The following is a 16,005-nucleotide window of genomic DNA, read 5'->3' as shown; positions in this document are numbered from 1 at the left end:
CTATTGAAAAAAATGGATTTTGTAAAGAAAAAGTAATAATGGGTCTCACTAATTAAGTTAAAGACAATATATTAGTTTAATTGCATTAGATTAAACTGAATTGGTGAAACTCAAATGCATTATATTTGATCAATAGATAATATTTGATTTAAACCATTACAAAAAAGTTAAGTTGAATGAATTTAATTTATTTAAATTGAAGAAACACATTTTTTTTCTTGAATGAATCTAAAATTGAACTGAGTCATTTTTATGAGTGTGCTTTGTTCTGCTGCAGTGAAGATGTGAAGCCTTAGTTTTCCTCTGCATATAGAGTCCGGATAATTTTCTTTCCCCTTCACAGACGTATTTCCTTCTATTAGGCATATACATAAAATCCCAGTGATGTAACATGACAAATGTAGAAAAAGTTTAATACTTTTTCAAAGCACTCAACAACAAAAACACGTAGAAACCCTGCGACGTTCGTTACTTCCTCTCTGGGTCAGATGAATTTAATTTCCAGGCGCTACAAGGATTTAAATGCGAGCTAATAGGTTTATCTGTCTGCGTCTCCTCTGTTAATGTAATGCGTTTAGTTGATCCAGGGTCTAAACGTTACAGGGGTGACGTCACGGTGAAGAGAGACAGCCTGATGGACACGACGGTGCTGGAGTCAGAGGGGGACACCGAGGAAGACGAGGACACCAACGGTACACGTCTTCACGTCTCCCACGAGTTTTAATGAGTGGAACAGTGGAAACGAACGCCGTCGTGTTTGTGTTTAGAAGACACACGTGGTGGCAAATCCCTAATGAGAGCCTTTTGGGTTCCAGATTATGAGGATAATGAGGACGGAGGGGCCGAGGAGGACGGATCGCGTGGCTCGTGGCCGCGCTGCGTTCTCCAGTGAAGCTCAGGACTCCACGGCCTGCAGCCACCAGCAGGAAATGAGAGGGTGGGAGAAGTGACAGACTGAGCGCCAGTCTGGGAGGAAGAGGAGGGGAGCATATGGACACGGAGAGAATGAGTGACTGAGTGTGTGTGGACGTGTGATAGGCAGATTGTTTTCTCTGTAAATATTTTCACGTTCAATAAAGCCGTCAAACTGTGAGTGCAAATTTGCAGCTCTTGTTGTCTTTTCTCTCTCTCTCTCTCTCTCTCTCTCTCTCTCTCTCTCTCTCTCTCTCTCTCTCCTCTCCTCTCCTCTCCTCTCCTCTCCTCTCCTTTGMTTTCTGAGTGACCCTGCCTCTTCCTGACACACCAGTTCATCGCCTCCACTTCCCTGCCGGAGTAAACCTGATTAAATGAGCTGGAATCACATTTTCTACTCATTCTTTCCTCCCCGTCTCTTTTTCTCGGAGCTGTCCTCGTAAACACCACAGAGTTACTTATTGTTTTATGCTTTAACCTCTCACCTCCATAATTACCTCATTAATGTCGTCCTTTGTATCATTCCCTCTCCTCTGTGTCCATTTAATAGAAATAATAAAGCATAATTAGCATTTAAATCTCTTCCCTACAGTCTGCTGTCCTCCTCTACATCGTTCTCTCTCCCCTCTCTTACTCTACCAGACTACATGTCTCAGTCACTACGGCAACCGATGCTTTTTTTTTTCTTCTTCCTCACTTGCTTTCTGTATCTCCCCCCCCTCTCGCCTCCCTCTCTCTCATTCCCTCTCTCCGCTGCCAGAGGTAAGCATGATAACTGATATGTGTCTGAGTGCTTGTGTCCGACTCCCGGCGTGCCTGCGCTGTCTCCCGGTGACATTTCTTTGGCATTTCGGGGAAGAAAGTTCCCCGTTTCTGCCCAAAGTGCCGTACTGAGCCCTGGCTCCGTGCATGACGCTGGAAATGATGATTAATGTGCTGCGCTCAGGTGTAACTGTGTGAAAGGGACAGCAGACCTGACAGTGAGTGTGTACTTTTTTTGCATGCTGATGTTGATTCTGTGCAAACATGTGGCGTGTAACTGAGTGGTAAATTTAGATCTCCCTTGGGGAGGCATTGTTAAGATTGTTTTTTGTTTTGTTTCCTTAATATCTTCTTTTAAGAGAGAAAGTTGGCTTTGAGCCAGCCCACATGCTGGGTTCTGTGTTTTTAAATGGGAAAAAATATTAAAGGGAAAAGAGCAGGACGCCCCCCCCCCCCAGCCCCTCTGTCTTCTTTTCTGTATCTCTCTTGCCCTCATGTCTTGCAGAGATGATCGGAGAAGAAGAGTCTCTGTGAACACAGCGAAGCGATGGAGAGATGGTAAGATTTCTGAGTATGGGATGCAGATGCATAAAATGTCACTCTGATTGATGGCTGGCATGGGAATCAATGCCTGAGCTGCTGAGGCTGTGCAAGGTGCCTCTGGGCAACTGGTTCTCTCTGATACATGCTGTCCACACATCCTTAAAAAGTCCCATGTATCTAAAATTAAGGCCTTTAAATGTCCTACATTAATTGAAAAACAATAAGTTGGCCTTAGTTAATCACAGGTGTTACATTTTGTTGGGGATACCTAAACGAAACATTTAGGTTTCGTTTTTCTTGCGGGACTTTACCATTATGGAAAACTTGGGAGTCATAAGCAGATACTATCATTGCGCGGTTGCGGCTACAGCTAACTAGCTGCTAATAAGCTAGCTAGTTTTTTTACTTCCATTACGGGTAAGTGGAAATTTGTCGGCAGTTGACGGGATGATGTTTGTCTTCGTAATTTTCTCACTGCCGTTGCCAACTCAAACGATGTATTTATTAGTGATTTCCCCCATACATTTCCGTTGTGATACCAGTCTTAAAATTGGTAGACTCGGTTCAATTGGGGACCAAAGTTTCAATATTTGTTACATTTTCAGCTGGCGCGATTAGCTTTTAGACTTGCGTATCAAATGAAAACTGCTGTTCACCCTTTCGCCTGTGATGGCGCTGTGCCATAAAGCGACACGAAAACCTCCGAAGAAGACATGAGCGCAGCTTCCTTCTTCACAAAGTGTAAACAAAAATGAAGTAGCTTCAAATTTATGATTAAAACGTACTAAACAGGACTGGTGTGAATTCACCCTCAAATTCCTTTCATAATGGTTTTAAAGGAGCGGTATTATGCGTTTTCCGGGCACATATTGTCATTTTGTAGCACAGAAATGTAACCATGTTAACTTCACTTGATATAAAAATGCTACATTAACCCCTTAAACAACGTTTTTACCACTGAGAAATATCTTGTATAATAAATGAGCTCAGCAGATGCAAAGTTCCACCAGGTGTTTGCTAATTGCTGCTAGCTAGTCTGAAGGAGCTGTGGGAGATTTATGAGTGGGGAATGGTCTCTGAGGCAGAAACTTGGAAACTGCCGCTCCGAGGAGGATCTGTGTCTCAAAGGCGGAGCTAGGTCCACTTAAACGTTTTGCACAATTGATTGGTTGCTATGGAGATTAAAGGATTTCTCAAAAAAACTCAAAGTATCAAACCAACACTCCATGGATAGTATAATAGCATGACGTAGAGCACAAAAAAGTTGATTTTACACAGTACTGCCCCTTTAAAGCAGACAAAACAGGGCTGGTGTGAATTCCATTTGTCATGGTCTTAAAAAGTCTTAAATTTAAGTTGGTGAAACCTGCAGAAGCCCTGTGATAGCTCCTGTCACTCCTCTTTCAGCTCCATCTCTCCTGTCGCACGACTCGCTGCCCTCATCTTCCTGCTCCTGGCCGCCCTGCTCTCACAGCCCTCCACCTGTAACGGCGAAGAGGACGAGAAACCGGCGAACTCCCCGTCTGCACAGCTGTCCGTCAACTCCCAGGTGACGCCCACCCCGCTGTGGGCGGTGGTGTGGGGGCCCACGCAGCCTCTGGAGGAGGATGCCACCTACCACTTGCTGTCCAGCCAGGAAACCGACCACCTGCACCTGCAGGAGGTCAGCAGCGCCACGCCGGGGGATTGGGTCTACCTCGATTCAACCGTGCAGCCCCAGGAGAAAGCACACTTGGAGTCCAGGAACAGGGAGGGAGAGGAGGATGGAGGGACGGAGGCAGAGGAGGCGAAACCCGAGGAAGGTGGGCATCAGGAGATCCGCATGAAGGGTTTCTAAATAAAGGTGGCCCTGAGTGTGTGAGCACACACACACACACACACTCTCCCCGGGAGTCCTCCAGGGAATTAGCTGTCACAGGGGTGAAGGCTGACACCCTCCTGTGTGCAGCCGGCTGTGTCTGCGCCGGGGAATGCCTAATAAAGTTCTCATCACTCACAGGGAGAATTTGGCCCGTGTCAAAACTGCATAGAAAAAATAAACAGAGAACGACGGCGTTGGATTGGTGCTGTAGTCAGAGGCCAGAACCTCACACATCCAATTTCATGTCTCAGCTGGCTTTATTGATTCCTTCTGCTGTTCTGAATTTAATTACAGGTGTATCTCAGTAAATCAGAGCATCACTGGAAAGTTAATTCATTTCAATGATCCAGTTTAGCAGAAATGAAGCTCAGATATATGGATCCCGTTCACTCAGAGTGATGTATTTCAAATGCTCTGGTGATTATGGCTTCCAGCTAACACAAAAAACTCACCTTCTGACAAAACCAACATTGCATAAGATCAACAGAAATATATTTTTTAAAGGGGCAGTATTATGTATTTTCCAAATGCCATTTTAGAGCACAATTAAATAGCTATGTTACCTACAGTTCTTATAAAAATGCTATACATATCAAATTTGACATTGTAATTTAACGCCTTGAAATTGGGTCTCTGTCTCTTTAAACCTCCTGCTCTTTCTGAAACTCCGCCTCCAGGAAGTCAACACAACATGGCTCCTCTATTAACCCTTTAACAACGTTTTTACCAGCGTTGTACTGAGAAGTAGCTCCTATAATGAGAGCAGCAGATGCACAGTCCCAGCAGCTGTTTGCTAATTGCTGCTGGCTAGTCTGAAGGAGCTGAGCTGCTCTGTGAGGCAGAAACTCAGAAGCTTGAAAACTGTGACTCAGAGGAGGAGCTGTATCTCGAAACCGGAGCTAGGTCCACCCACAACTGAATGGTTGCCATGGAGATTCAATGATTTTTCAAATATGCATGAAAGAATCAAAGAAACACTCCAGGTATTTTTCTTTTGATGAGGGAATAACATTATGTGTAGCTCAGACCTTTTGATTCTACATAATACTGCCCCTTTAATTCAGAGATCTTAGCTGAATGGCACAGTGTATGGACTCAGTACTCAGTTGGGGCTCCTTTTGCTTGAATTGCTGCATTAATGCATCATAGCATGGAGGAAATCATGTGGTTTTGCTGTGTAATGGAAGCTGTGCGATATGCCTGCAGCTCGTCTACGCTGTTGGCTCTGGTGTCTTTCATATGGACTCTCATTGGTATTTCTGGCCAATCATGGATCCAGGGTTTGGTACCTTCAGCAGTGGGTTGGTACCAAGTCCTGCTGGAAAATTAAATCAGCTTGACAGCAGAAGGAAGCGTAAAGCGACATAAATCTTCCTGCATTGGCTTTGGACTTGATAAAACTGCAGACTCTCTGCTTCGACTCTGTTTGGAAATTGATTTTCAGGAGAAATACAAACTTTGATTTGATTTGTTTCTGGTTTGAGAGTTGCTTGATGTCTTGCTAATCTCTTCCAAACTCTTGAATGGGCTTTGCTTTATAATCTGCATAAGGGCACATAACTTTTTTTCTTCCACAGTTTTTCCTTCCACTTTACTCTCCATTAATGTGCTTGGCTACAGCTAGCTTCTTAAGTAACATTCTGTTGGCTTATCCTCTTTATGGAAAGTGTCTGCTGGTTAAAACTTAATATTTAAAAAAAAAAAAAAAGTATTAGAATTCAAATCTTTAGAAAAAATTTTGTTTTTTCCTAAAGTTACTGAAAGAAATGCTCAAACTATATGGTTTAAACTGATTTGAAATTGAGTAAGTGGAAGAATAATAATGAAAATTTGATGATATTCTAATTTATTGAGATGCACCTGTCTGCACAGCATGTTTTGTAGCGCGCGTGCGTGTGTGTGCGTGTGTGTGTGTGTCTGTGTATGCGTGTGTGTGTGTGTTGCAGTGGACCCTCAGTTCTACGTCACCGTGACCATCTCCTCGCTGCTCATCCTGACAGCCGTCATCATCACAGCCAAACTCTGGTAAGGAGCTGAACCCTCTCCGTTACGCCGCTCTGTGTGTGAATACATGAATATGAAATGATGGACCCTCACTGTGCGAGCTGGACACCTGTCCCACAGCAGGACGGGGATAACGCGTCCTGGACGTGAAGTTTAATCACGTCACAGTTAACTTTCTGATGCTTGATGCAAACATTGAGAGGAAATTACTTGGTTATTGAGATTCCTGGTGTGAACATTTTATTTTAGATCTTCTTATCATGATGTCAGTTTCCATTCAGGATGTATTGAGGTCAGTTGTGGAGTTGCTTAGTTCCTAAACTGGAGATTAGGAGGCCTCTGAGGAGTTATAAGATAAACTTTCAGTGTTACAAAATGAATAAAACATTACTCTGCTGCTTAAAAGGGAAATTTCTTTTTGTAAAGCTTTTATCTGGCTAATTGCAGGAATAATTGCACTTCATTAATATATTCGAAAATGTCTTAAATCGACTAATTTGGCTTAGATGAACTAGTTTTGAGTGGAGGAATTGGAGATGGTTTAGTTTTCAATTATAATATATTTTTTATATGAGACATTCAGCAGATCAGACAATGGAAGATTAAAGCTCCTTCACTGCAAAAATACAAAATATTACCAAGTATTTTTAGAGTAGTTTCCAGTGCAAATATTAGTACACATGAAATAAGACATATAGATAACCTTCAGCAAGATTAGGAACTTGTTTTAAGTCAGTATTTCCTTAATATTGATGAAAAAAACAGATTATTTCACTTATAACATGGGAAAATATCTTTTTATAAGTTAAATAATCTGACAATTGAACTAATACTTTTTCATCAGTATTCAGGAATAAGCTATAAGGTATAAGCTATTAAGCTCTTTCTTGCTAAAAAAGTTACTTCTAAGTTAGTTTTGTCTTTTTTCAAGTGTACTGAGATATTTGCACTAGAAAAAGACTTGGCAATATTTTGTGTTTTTACAGTGCAGCAAAGTTATTCACACTTTTAAATGTTACAAAACACAAACTTCAGTGAGTTTTGCTGGGATGAAATGAGATAGACCAACACAAATAAGAAACAGAATCTAAAATATGTTAATGTGCATTTATGTTCAGCTTCTTTTACTCTGACACCCCTAAATGAAACCCAGTGCTACTCAACAGAGTCCAGCTGAGCGTGTAAATATATTTAGTCCTGTGAAGGAAACTTTAGTGAAAACAGAGTCAGCAGATTTGAATAAAATGAAATAACATGTCAACATTAGTTTTGTTTTTCTTGGAAGCTTTTGTTGAAGAAAAAGCTGAAAAAGTCCAATTAGCTGTTTTGTTCAAACCATAGCAGAAATTGCTGAACTTTCTGACCTTTGACCCATGCAGAGGTGGGTAGAAACTAGTTACATTTACTTGAGTAACTTTTGGAATAAATGCTTTTACTGCATTGTTGTTTATACTTTTACTACAGTAATATTATTTTGAACTGTTGCTTCTCTTACTTGAGGAAAATTTAGGATATTCTAAAAAAATACAAATAACTTTCTTTAATGAAGAAAGAACAAATATATTTTAATCAAAAAATGTATGCGACACACAGACACCTACAGAACTCTTGTTTTACACCAGCTTTGTTTTTCTAATGTTTTTTATTTAGAGATTAATAAAACACAAACGCTGTATAATGTCACTGGAAGTACATTACCCTGTTCCAATGTCCACATTACATTCTGTTAGCATTAATTTTAAGTTTAATATTGAAAAAATATTTAATATTGAAACTTGTTTCTCCTTCCTGAAAGTGTTTTGTATTAATTTATAATTGTTTTCTTTTATTTTAGTCCAGAATTTGCACATATCTTTATATTTTGTCTGATTGATGACATTTTTAAATATCGAATCACATTTTATTATTAGTCACTCAGTAATTGAGTAAACCTTTGACCAAATGCATTTTTACTCTTTAGTAATTGATTTGGAAAGCTACTTTCTACTTTTACTTGAGTGAAGGTATGTTAATGTTTTGCTGCTCTTACTTGAGTATAATCTTTGGCTACTCATCACCATGGTGAAGCATAGCAGGGGCAGCATCATGCTGTGGGGATGTTTTTCTTCAGCAGAGACAGGAAGTCAGTCAGAGTTGGTAGGAAGTTTTATGGAGCTAAATTTAATAAATCAAGTATGATTTTTTTAGCTAGTGAAGCTGTTGGTGCGTTTATAAGTGCTGAACTGCTGCAGAGTTATCGAATAAATTTGTTATTCAGTACATTTCTGACTGTGTTTAAAAATGTTTTTTATAGAGGCAGTATTATGTGTTTTCCAGGCACTTAAGGTCATTTATAGCACAATCAAGTAACTGTGTTAGCTTCGGTTGTTAAAAATGCTATATTTATCAAATTTAAGACATTTTTCTTTGTAATTTAACACATTGAAATTGGGCCTCCGTCTCTTTAAAAACTTCTACTCTTCAGGAAGTCATCACGTTGCTCCTCCATTAACCCTTTAGCAACATCTTCACCAGCGTTGCACTGAGAAGTAGCTGCTGTAATGGGATCAGTAGATGCTCAGGTGTTTGCTAATTGCTGCTGGCTAGTCTGTAGGAGCTGAGTGAGCGTAGGCGGCTCTGTGAGGTGGAATCTGTGAAACTGAGGCTCAGAGGAGGAGCTGCGCCTCGAAGGCGGGCATAGGTCCACTCAGGCGTTTTACACAGCTGAATGGTTGCCATGGAGATTAAAGGATTTCTCAAACATGCATGAGAGAATCAAGGGAAATCTCCAGGTGTGTTGTTGATGAGGGAATAACATTATAACATGACGTAAAGCTGAAAAAAAGTTGATTTTATGTAATATTTCTCCTTTCAGTCAACTCAGCTCTGTTTTCCTGTATCGGATCGTCACCGACTGATACTAAACCTCAGATATCGGTATCGGAGGTCAAAACAGTGGAATGGTGCATCTCTGGTTAAAAGTGAAAAACCTTTAAGGGTAGGAATACTTTTTGATGTTCCTCAGTGATGGTGGTGGCAGCATGGGGATCCAAACAGCAGATGGCTGACGGCCCCACACTGGAGCGCCTGGTTTGTGTATCGTTATGGTTACGTAATGGTTCTGTGTGATCCCCCACCAACTCTCCCTCTCAACTGAAAGCTGAGTAATTGCCTACTAATGACTTTATTAGCAACACTTGTGCTCCTCAAAGTCACAGTTGGCACAGATGTGTCATTTAGAGCCATTAGTGTTGCAATGATTAAACATTTGCCGCCATCATTAGGACGCAGAGAGCCGCTCTGATTGGCTGGCTCGCCGGCTTGGACGTTAGCATGGCCTCCACTTAGGCTGAGTGTTGCTGAACAGCAGCCCACCTGCCGCTGAACCTCTCGGCGCATGCAGACATGGTGGTAAACATGCGGTATGTGTTGCCTTCTCATGGCGGGGAAGGTGCGGCTTGGCCATTATCTGGAAATGGGGAGTCGTCTGTGTGATGTAGTGAGGCACTCACACGCTTTGCTGATCAAACCAATAAGATGCCGGTTTATTTGACCGCTGGGACCCACTCGCTTCCCTCCCCTCACACTTCCACTCTTCCTCCTCACTTTATTACTCTTATCTGTGAATCTTGCCCCAAAGTCTATTATAACCTAATTTTACATTTCTTTCTCTAGTAATGAGCCTCTTCCTTCCTCGTCTTAATCTTAGTTTTCCTCTCTCTTTTCTTTTTCGGGTTTTTCCCCCCCCCTTTCAGATACCTGCGTTCCCTCTTTTGCACAGTCGGCTCTCTTATCTCCCCTCACCGGTTTCTCAGTTCTCCCAGAAACACCAGTCTGGCTGAAGATTCACAGATAATCCTCCGTATTGCCGGCGGCGGATACATGATTTGTCTTTTCTCTTTTGCATTGTTATTTTTTTCTCCCTCCGTGTTCCTGAGACCGGCTTCGCTGTTGTTCTGATAACTTAGTTCCACTTACGAGCCCCCACCGCGCAGTCGTGCCGCGCCGGTGGATGTAGGAGAAAAAGGCAGCAGAGGAACGGCAGCAGAGCGCTCTCCATAGACTGGCTCTTGCTTCAGTGTCATAAATGTGTAAATAACACCATGTGTTCGTTGGAGAGAAGAGGGGAGGGTGCAGATGGACCCAAATGATAGCCTATAGTGGAAATTGGCTATCGTCCAGTTCATTATGATTATAGAGGAACAGCATATGCGCTCAGTGATTTTTTATTTATTTATTTCCTTTCTTTTCTCCCCCAGTGCTAAAATTGCCAGTGTGGGCAGAGCTGCGAGGCGAGGTGCTGTGGTGTCAGCCAGGAGTGGACAGGTGCTGCTGTGGAGAGATGAGGCTGTGGAGGCTTTTACGGCTCTCATAGCAGCTTTGCTGTTCCTCAGTGGGTCTTTAGTGGCGCCCTGCTGTGTTTACAGAACCATCTAAAAAGTCTTCACACCGCTGGACAAGTTTTTTTTAACTTAAACTTTAGTGTTTTCATTGGGATTTTACTATAAATTGGCCCCGGTTTCCAGTGATCAGCCGATAATTACATGTAAAGTGGATCTTGTCTAGAAATCAACCGTTGTCCTCTTTTACCAAGTTCATTTCCAGTCAACTATGTTAGGAGTGCAACGATTTTGGCCGATCGCTGTTCCTCGGGCAGAAGCATTGAGCAGCGAGTTCATGAGAATGATTAACAGCACTAAGACCCGCCTCCTGGCTCCGATTGGTTGTTTTTGGTGCATTTCTTCAGAAGGAAATAGCCGCTCAGGAATCGATCTTTTCACAGATTGTCTCATAACAAACTTTCCCTGTTTTCACAAATATTTAAAAATATTTTCTATAAAAGTTTCACACTGCAGCTTTAATGTTGAGTGATCGCATGATTTATGAAAGCACATGCATTAGATTTCATTTGGAACGTCGAGGTAGAAGGGGTTGGATTCGTTGAAAGTTCAGTGAGGACCTGTAATGTGACGTTCGTTTCCATGGGGAATGAATCCTTCTGCGCGCTCTTCTTGTCGCTGAAGTGAATTGCACGACACCTCAGTGATACGTCAGTTCGCTTCTTCACCTTGTTGCACACTTCTCACCTCACCCCTGTGACCCCCTCCTCTTCTTCCTCCTCCTCCTCCTCCTCGCAGCACTGGCAGTGTTTTAATGAGTTCGATGTTTTTCTCCTTCACAGTGGCAGGGTAATGTGCTCGCTGATGCTAAGCGACTCAATGTTCTTGATGCTCTCTGACTTTGTCACCTCTCTGTCTTTCTCTCCTTCTTTCTCGTGATCTGCTCTCATTTTTCTTTGTTTCACTCCACTCCACCTCTTCTTCTTCTGCTTTCTCTCCCAGTTACGATCGCAGCTGTTCCCAGCATCCGCCCCCGCTTTCCCGTGGCGTGGCCCCCCCCCTGTCCCTCGCGCTCCCCCGTTCCCTTGCTTCGGAGGACAGCAGGCAGACGCTGCACAGCACCGCCTCCTCCTTCACCGACAGGGAGAGGTAATGAGTCGCCCCGGCGGCCCCGCACAGCCACGCCGTTTGAGCGGCCAAGCCCGTGACTCCGCCGTGCGTCCGGGTTTAAGTTTGCGAGCGCTTGCATGCAGCATAATTGGGCAGTACAGCGCTATTCTCTGTAGGACATTAAGGCCTGGAGTGTTGGTGCTGCTGTTAGATGTATCAGTGTTTCAAACTCCCCCCTCCCCAGATGAGTCATCTGGCGCCTGTGAGAGAGGCGCCGAGCCACCTTCCATGAAATGATGCTTTTGTTCAAGGGTATTTTAAGTTAATCTCAATCAGGATAATTATAGAGCCACTCTCTAGTGCTGCTTCTTCCTTCCTCCACCCATTGGCTTTCCCTCCGTCTCCTCCGTCTCTCAGCGGTCCCCAGTGAAGCAGCTCTCCATCCACACCAGCTTCAGGCCTTTACGCCTCCTTCCTCTTCCTCCTCACTCTTCGTCTTCTCAAACTTTTAATTCTTTTATTTTTGCAACATACAAACACACAAACGTTTATCATCAATTTTACATCTCATCTATACAATCCTCCGTTTTAAACATTTGAACAATATGGCTGACAAATATATCTCAACAGTAGTGTTTCATATTGGTCAATAATATCAATAATTATTTATTAGTTTTTTGTTTTAAATATCTGAAACTGCAGTTTTTTATTTTTAAGTAGGTCCTTAAACTGCTGCTGCGCCAGTTACTCAACAAGTCGTTGCTAGGTAACCACAAGTTACCCAGCAGGTTGTTGCTAGGTAACAAAAGAATGAGTCAGTTGGTTGATGCCTCTAACCTTCCTTATTTGGAGAGGTTGAGCAGTTAACGTCTTTCCTCTGCCTACATCTCCCAGAATGCTGTGCGGTTCTGACTCTGAGTTCAGTGGAATTATTGAGTATTCTATCAGACATATTTTCTATTGATATTGATCAATGTCTGTTGAGATTTATGTTGTTATGGATTTATTTATATTCATACTGTCTAGTTCTGGATCTGCTACAAATCTTGAAACTGTAGAAATTCATTTTCCTCAAGTAGGGCTGAAACGATTAATCAGATTGATTATTGAAATAATCGTCAACTAATTTAGTAATCGATTAATTGTTAACTGGTGTATTCATTAAAAAAAATGGCAATTTGCTGAAAATATTCAGAGCAATAATAAAACCAAAACTCTACAACAAATATATATATATATATTTGGTATTTAAGATAAAAAAACTTTGTAAATAAACTCCTAAAGTGATGAACTTTTAGCTTCGCCTGATTCAAATTCTGTGAATCTCAAAATCTCCTTTAAAGCAACTTTTGCTAGCCAATTATCAATCAATTAATGCAAAGATTAATCAATTAATCTACAAATAGTCAAGCGTACACTAAAGAAATGCTATATTATTGCATTTTAGGCAGTGAAACATTTATTTTCTTATTTAAAACAGGAATTGAATTACTTGTTTATTACATCTTCTAATGTATTTCTAATATTGCGTAAGAAGAATTAAGTGGTAAATGAGAAATCTGCAAAATGTGGCAATTTTTTTATCTGATTAATCAATTAATCGTCTGAATAATTGATTACTAAAATAATCGTTAGTTGCAAATAAACCCGAACCCCATGAAGAAAAGCTAATCTGAAGTCACTATACCAATAATTACAATGATTAACAATATTAAACAAAATAAATAAATACATGTAGTTATTTGCCTCCATCTGAAGCTGTGTTTTTCATAATGTGTTCCCTTCCTCTTCCTCTTCCTCTTCTTCTTCTTCTTGCCTCGTCAGGATTCCAGTTGTGAACCTGTGACTGTTTTCTGTCCGTATGATAAACATTTCTGCCGGACCAGGACCAGGGAACAAACCCGCAGCTGTTTTATTTTCCTCTCCGACTGTGAAAGAAATTCAGGGAACCCAGGTATCCAGGCATCGCGAAATCTCCCCCGGCTTCCCTGAGGTCTGAGAAGAATCCGACTCGCTCCCTTCCTTCTGCTCAGTGTGAAAATTTCTCTTGGTGTGCATCACTGTGACCCTGTTTTTCCACTGTTTGTACGGCCCCCCGAGCGCTGCCGAGCTACCCGGCGGCTCTGCGCCTCCGCCTGCCGTGACTAATTCACCAACAAGCAGTTTAACAGCCATGCAGCATCCTGTTACCCCGCCCCCCTCTGAGACGGCCCTACCTGTGCTTCCTCAGCTGCTCGCTATCAACGCCGATCCAGCAGACTCCTTGTCGTTTCCAGTCCTCTTCAGCAGTAAATGGTTAAAAAAAAAAAAAAAAGACAGTTCTCAGCGTCTCCAGGAGTATTTCACAAAGCCATTTGGCGAGGCTGTAGCCAGCAGGCAATGTGTTTAACATGTCACGCTCCAAAAACTGATGTTTATTCCCCCGCTTTGGGTGCCTGAAATGCAAATAGTGGGGGATCCTCTTCTCTGCAGATGTAGCCGAGCGTTTTGCTGTTGGGTTTTTTTTCTTTATTTTCCTCATGATTTGTTCTCTTAATTATCTGGCTGAAATTCACCCTTTTGTCAAGCTTTCCTGCTGGACTGTTGTAAATGTGTTATTAAACAACGTACTTCCAGCGGCAGAGATAAGATATTCAGAACATGAATGGACATCTATTTTCCCTCCCCTCCTGAGGTTGGACGGTGCCTAACAAAGGACAGATTTATGTTTTAATGCAAACGAGTGGGCGAACTGCAGCTGGGGATCTTCAGTCTAATCTTGGTGTTTGGTTTTTTTCTCTTTCTTTCCTTGTTCCTGGGAGCTTTTTATCTCAATCTGGACAGCAAAACCTCCGTCATCAGCCATTTTGAGGAAAACGGCACAAAAAGAAAAGAAGGATCACCAATGAATCTGCATGTAAACACTAAGAAAACGTGAAAATTGCTTATTGGAGAGCTTCCAAAGACAGATTTCAGTTTTTGTTCAAGGGGACCTATTATACAAAATTCACATTTTTTATACTTCCATCTCTGGTGCTTCTACAAAAAAAGCCCGAACACACTAAAAATACACCCAGATGATTTCTGGCAACAAGTTAAGGTTTTTTGGTGTCTAAAAAATGAACTATTTTGAAAACGGCGGGCACAGCATGTTACCTAGCAACCCCAGCCAAGCCCAGACCCGTTACCTAGCAACCCAAGTGGTGTTCCAACACGTTTTGTCAGCTGATTTTACTACTACTTCTGGAAAAGGCAAGCGCTTTGTTGTTGACCTACCATCCAGAAACCACTTGCTGCATTCTTGTTGACTGGGCTGGAGGCTCCACTTACGCTTTTCAAAGATGTGTAACCTGTTTTCAGCCATTTTCGCCTGTGAATAGACGTTGAGCTGGGGGGCGCGGCTAGGAGCATCTTATTTGTATTTAAAGTGGCAGGAGCCCCTAAATTAAACATCTCCAGGCAGAACTGAGCAGACTAAAATCTCATTATCTAAAAATGACTTTGAGCAAAAAATGTAATGAACATGTTTTGTATCGCCCATAAACCAACCCCAACCTTCTCAAGGAAGCCTAATAGGTCACCTTTAACCTTTCTTAAGCAGCTCTGACGTGAATCCAGTCAAACCATTTCCTACAGATGTCGTACTGGTGGTTTCATGGTAGCTCGTGCAACACTTCAAATATCCAGTCTTGTGGTCGTTCGTAGCATTCCCGTATGAATTTGGTCTTTCTGTTCAATGTAACTTGAATAAAGACTCAACACTGGCATTTTAGCTTCGAGTCTGTTTATTTCTGTGCATGCTGAACGAATTCCCCAGGGAGCTGTGCAATCCTCCATGCTTTATGGGGGGGATAAAGCTTACATTGTGCATTTTAATAGATACACGTGTATCCTAATCTGTCTCTCTGAAGTAGGAGCATTTAGTCCGGCGCTTTGCATCGATTTTTAAACCTTTAGTCTCGGCGTTAAAAAGTCCTGCATGTGCCAATCACGTTTGCAGCCACTAAAAGGGAGAGGAGAATAATGCGACTCCTTATCTCCTCACCTCATATGGATTCCTCTCGCTTTAGCAAGATTAACAGGGTGCTAAGCAGGAATTTCCTCTGTGTATAGTTTTTCAAACTAATGTCAATAAGATCAGGACGGGAACAGGAAGAGGAATGCCATTGGCTGTTCTGAGATTCTCCACCAGTCCTGCTGGTGCAGCGAGTGTTTACATCTCCTCAGGGCAATTCACTGATCAATCGGCGTAATAATGGATCGCCCGGCTTCCTCTGGGGAGATTTAATGCATAAAGTATTCACCCCTCAGGAACGTCTCACATTTACATGCTTAAGAGCATTTTCTTCATCGGTTTTTATGAGACAGACCAACACAGTGGAGAGCATGGTGATGGCAGCATCATGCTGTGAGGATGAGAAATAATAAAAAAATAAAAAAACATTTGCACAAAATGTCATGCATGACGACACACTGCAGGCTGTTGGAAACCAGAAGGGGCTGAAACGATTAATC

The 16,005-nt window shown here is 42.1% G+C and overlaps 2 protein-coding genes across 6 annotated transcripts in view; both read left to right on the top strand.

Moving 5' to 3' along the window:
- LOC103477969 (lissencephaly-1 homolog) overlaps positions 1–1,093 on the top strand; it is a 16,672-nt gene extending 15,579 nt beyond the window's left edge. For all 3 annotated transcript variants that reach the window (XM_008431372.1, XM_008431373.2, XM_017309449.1), the window contains 2 exons: positions 604–692; positions 816–1,093. In XM_008431372.1, the coding sequence (XP_008429594.1) occupies positions 604–692; positions 816–892 (166 nt within the window). In that variant the 3' untranslated portion in view covers positions 893–1,093. The remainder of the gene's footprint in view (positions 1–603; positions 693–815) is intronic.
- A 96-nt stretch (positions 1,094–1,189) lies between these two features.
- pianp (PILR alpha associated neural protein) lies at positions 1,190–15,262 on the top strand. Of its 3 annotated transcripts, none has more exons than XM_017309451.1 (6): positions 1,190–1,674; positions 2,180–2,232; positions 3,625–4,019; positions 6,025–6,103; positions 11,404–11,550; positions 13,336–15,262. In XM_017309451.1, exons 2-6 carry the CDS (start codon positions 2,222–2,224, stop codon positions 13,355–13,357), a joined length of 654 nt encoding a protein of 217 aa, XP_017164940.1. In that variant the 5' UTR covers positions 1,190–1,674; positions 2,180–2,221; the 3' UTR covers positions 13,358–15,262. The 3 variants fall into 3 exon arrangements, with proteins under 3 accessions (XP_017164940.1, XP_017164939.1, XP_017164942.1); XM_017309450.1 differs by having other exon boundaries at positions 1,190–1,892; XM_017309453.1 differs by lacking the exon at positions 11,404–11,550 and having other exon boundaries at positions 1,190–1,892.
- Positions 15,263–16,005: the final 743 nt, after the last annotated feature.

This window comes from Poecilia reticulata, linkage group LG16, assembly GCF_000633615.1.
Source record: "Poecilia reticulata strain Guanapo linkage group LG16, Guppy_female_1.0+MT, whole genome shotgun sequence".
NCBI classification, from domain to species: domain Eukaryota; kingdom Metazoa; phylum Chordata; class Actinopteri; order Cyprinodontiformes; family Poeciliidae; genus Poecilia; species Poecilia reticulata.
This window is presented reverse-complemented; position numbering and strand designations above follow the sequence as displayed.